A 2511-nucleotide genomic window follows, 5' to 3' on the forward strand; every position below is an offset into this window, starting at 1 on the left:
TAAATTCATTTTGGAGGGAACAGCTCTGCGTCAGACCAGTTTGCAGTCCCGCCTTGGACGTAAGGGATCCCACATTTTCCCTGTCGTCAGCCTCAGTTTTCCTTCCAGCAAACTGGGGCTGTCTGTTCTCTCGCCCTCCTCAGAGGCCATCAGGCGGAAGGTGGAGCTGGAGTGGGGTGTGGAGGATGACGAGTACCTGGACAAAGTGGAGAGGAACATGGAGAAAGCCCTCCAGGAGCACCCGCCCGACGTGGTGGTGTACAACGCTGGCACCGATGTCCTCGAGGGGGACCGCCTCGGTGGCCTGTCCATTAGCCCCGGGGTAAGTGCTGACCACAGGGCGTGGGGAGGGGCTGCTCCCGGGACATGGCAGCAGCAGGCAGGTGGGCAGCCTGCGGTCAGGGAGGACAACGGGTGGGCGCAGCAGTCTGGAGCAGGGCCAGACCAGCAGGACGTCCCGACACGACACGGTGCCCACGCCCGCCTGAGCGAGTCCTCCACTCCCCCAGGGCATCGTGCGGCGGGATGAACTGGTGTTCCGAGTGGTCCGAGGCCGCCAGGTGCCCATCCTCATGGTGACCTCGGGCGGGTACCAGAAGCGCACGGCCCGCATCATCGCCGACTCCATCCTGAACCTGCACAGCCTGGGGCTCATCGGGCCGGAGTCGCCCAGCGTCTCTGCGCAGAACTCAGACACGCCGCTGCTGCCCCCGGCAGTGCCCTGACCCCCGCTGCCCTGCTAAGCGTCTCCCTGCCCGTCTGCCCACCTGCCCCTTAGTGCTTTTTGTTTTCTAACCTTGCGGGGCGGTGGAGGCGGCCTCCAGCCAGCACCGAGGGCCAGGCACAGCCAAGAGGCCTTGCGGTGGCAATCCCTCTGCTCTCCTCACTGGGTGCCAGAGCAGAAAGCAGAGCTCGGGTCCCAGGGAGGACCCCCACGTGGGGTCACGGGGCCGCCTGGGCCCTGGGGAACCAGACAGTTCGCTGAAAATGGAGGAGGACAGGGTATGCCCCGGGGATCTCAGGGAGGGCCCGCAGGGCTTGAGATGTTTGGTTTGGGAGTGTTAGATCCTGGCTAGACCCAGGAGGCGTCCATCTCTGCCACGCCTGGGCCTCTGTCCCTCCTCTCCAGCTTTGTGATTGCTCCCGTCTCTCCTTGCCTGAGGGCACAAGGATTTGTGGGTGCAGGCGTGGACCGGCCAAGAGGAGGTGGGCCTCTAGGTGGGCCCTGGGGTTCCCAGGCAGCAGACAGGAGCCCAGGTCTGGAGCTGAGGGCAGTTGGGAACGGGTACAGGTAGGTTCATCTGGGGTTCCCCCTCCATAAAGCCAGGGTTGGACCAGCTTTTCCAGAGCCCTCCCATGGGGAGGAGGCGTGGGGAGGCGTGAGGACTCCCAAACTCCTGCTTTGGCCACGGATCACCGATCAGTGTGAGAGGAGGTTTTTAGAGGCAGAATTCTTAGCTCAGGGACAGGTCTCAGCACTGAAGCCGCCAGGGGCTGCTGGCCTAGGTGTTGGAGGGGAGCGGGGTAGAGGATAGGAGGGTGGAGTCATGGCAAGGTGAGGGCCAGCAGGAAGGAATCTGGGATGGGACTAGGTGGCCAAGGCGGGTCCTGTAAGGATTGAGGCACTGACGAGGCCAGGCTGGGCTTCCCGGAGGGAGAGCAGAGAGGTTGTCCATCCTGGCCTGGAGGTTGTGAAGGTAGAAGGCTGGGGTGGGCCTGCTGGGGCCGCCATTGGTTCTATCCAAAGTACCAGGCCCCATCTTGCTCCGTGACCCAGCTGGGCCTGACCTCTGGCCTTTTCCTCAGCTCCGCTTTGAAGGGGGCATCTGGGTCTTCTCCGAAGCTGGGCGGGGGTGGTGGCGGGGGTGCGGCCAGTGCCTGTCACCTTGGCCGAAGGCAGGGGTGGGAGAGGACACAGTCAGCTGAGGTAGCCCCACTTACACACTCGTGGTCACTTCCATCTGGGGTACTCGAGGTCTCCTGTCTCCCTCAGGCGTGTCCGCTGGAGGAGGAAGGGTTCCAGATCACGGAGTGTCAGAGACGCTGGCCTCCTGGACAAACCCCGTCACTAACGATGCGCTGGAGTCACCCCTCCCCCCCTGGGCCTCGTTGGCCTTGGGTCCTACTCGGGGTGCCTCAAAGCTGTCCTTCCCCGTTGCTGGCCTGCGCCATCTCGGGGCTGCCGTGGGCAGTTTGTCACTGTTGAGCTTCATTCCCAGAGACTCATAAAGGCTCTCGATCGGACTCGGCTGCTGTGCGTTATTTTTTTGGAGAGGTTTTTGCTATAGGGCGCATGCGCTCGCCAGAAAGACCGAGGGACAGAAAGCAAGAAATCACCCCCCCAGGGGGGATGGCCACACTGCAATCCTTCTCCTCCATTCTCCTCTTGGGACCAAGGCCACACACGCACACGTGCCCAGCGTGAGTTTAAGCCACCGGGTCCGGGACTCGAACTGCAGTCGATTACATGGGAGTCCAGCGACATAGCCATTACGCTAACTGCTGGTCCCA

The 2511-nt window shown here is 62.8% G+C and overlaps 1 protein-coding gene across 6 annotated transcripts in view; it reads left to right on the forward strand.

The window, feature by feature from the left end:
* The window catches only part of HDAC11 (histone deacetylase 11), a 28138-nt gene extending 25894 nt beyond the window's left edge, over positions 1-2244 (forward strand). For 3 of the 6 annotated variants that reach the window (XM_006155410.3, XM_027774544.1, XM_006155411.3), the window contains exons 9-10: positions 144-322; positions 510-2118. In XM_006155410.3, the coding sequence (XP_006155472.1) occupies positions 144-322; positions 510-725 (395 nt within the window). In that variant the 3' untranslated portion in view covers positions 726-2118. Of the gene's footprint in view, positions 1-143; positions 323-509 lie in introns of all 6 variants that reach the window. The other 3 variants (XR_335558.3, XR_335559.3, XM_027774543.1) reach the window with 3 other exon arrangements.
* The last annotated feature ends 267 nt before the right edge of the window (positions 2245-2511 follow it).

The sequence above is a fragment of the Tupaia chinensis genome, unplaced genomic scaffold (assembly GCF_000334495.1).
Source record: "Tupaia chinensis unplaced genomic scaffold, TupChi_1.0 Scaffold000451_2, whole genome shotgun sequence".
Taxonomy (NCBI): domain Eukaryota; kingdom Metazoa; phylum Chordata; class Mammalia; order Scandentia; family Tupaiidae; genus Tupaia; species Tupaia belangeri.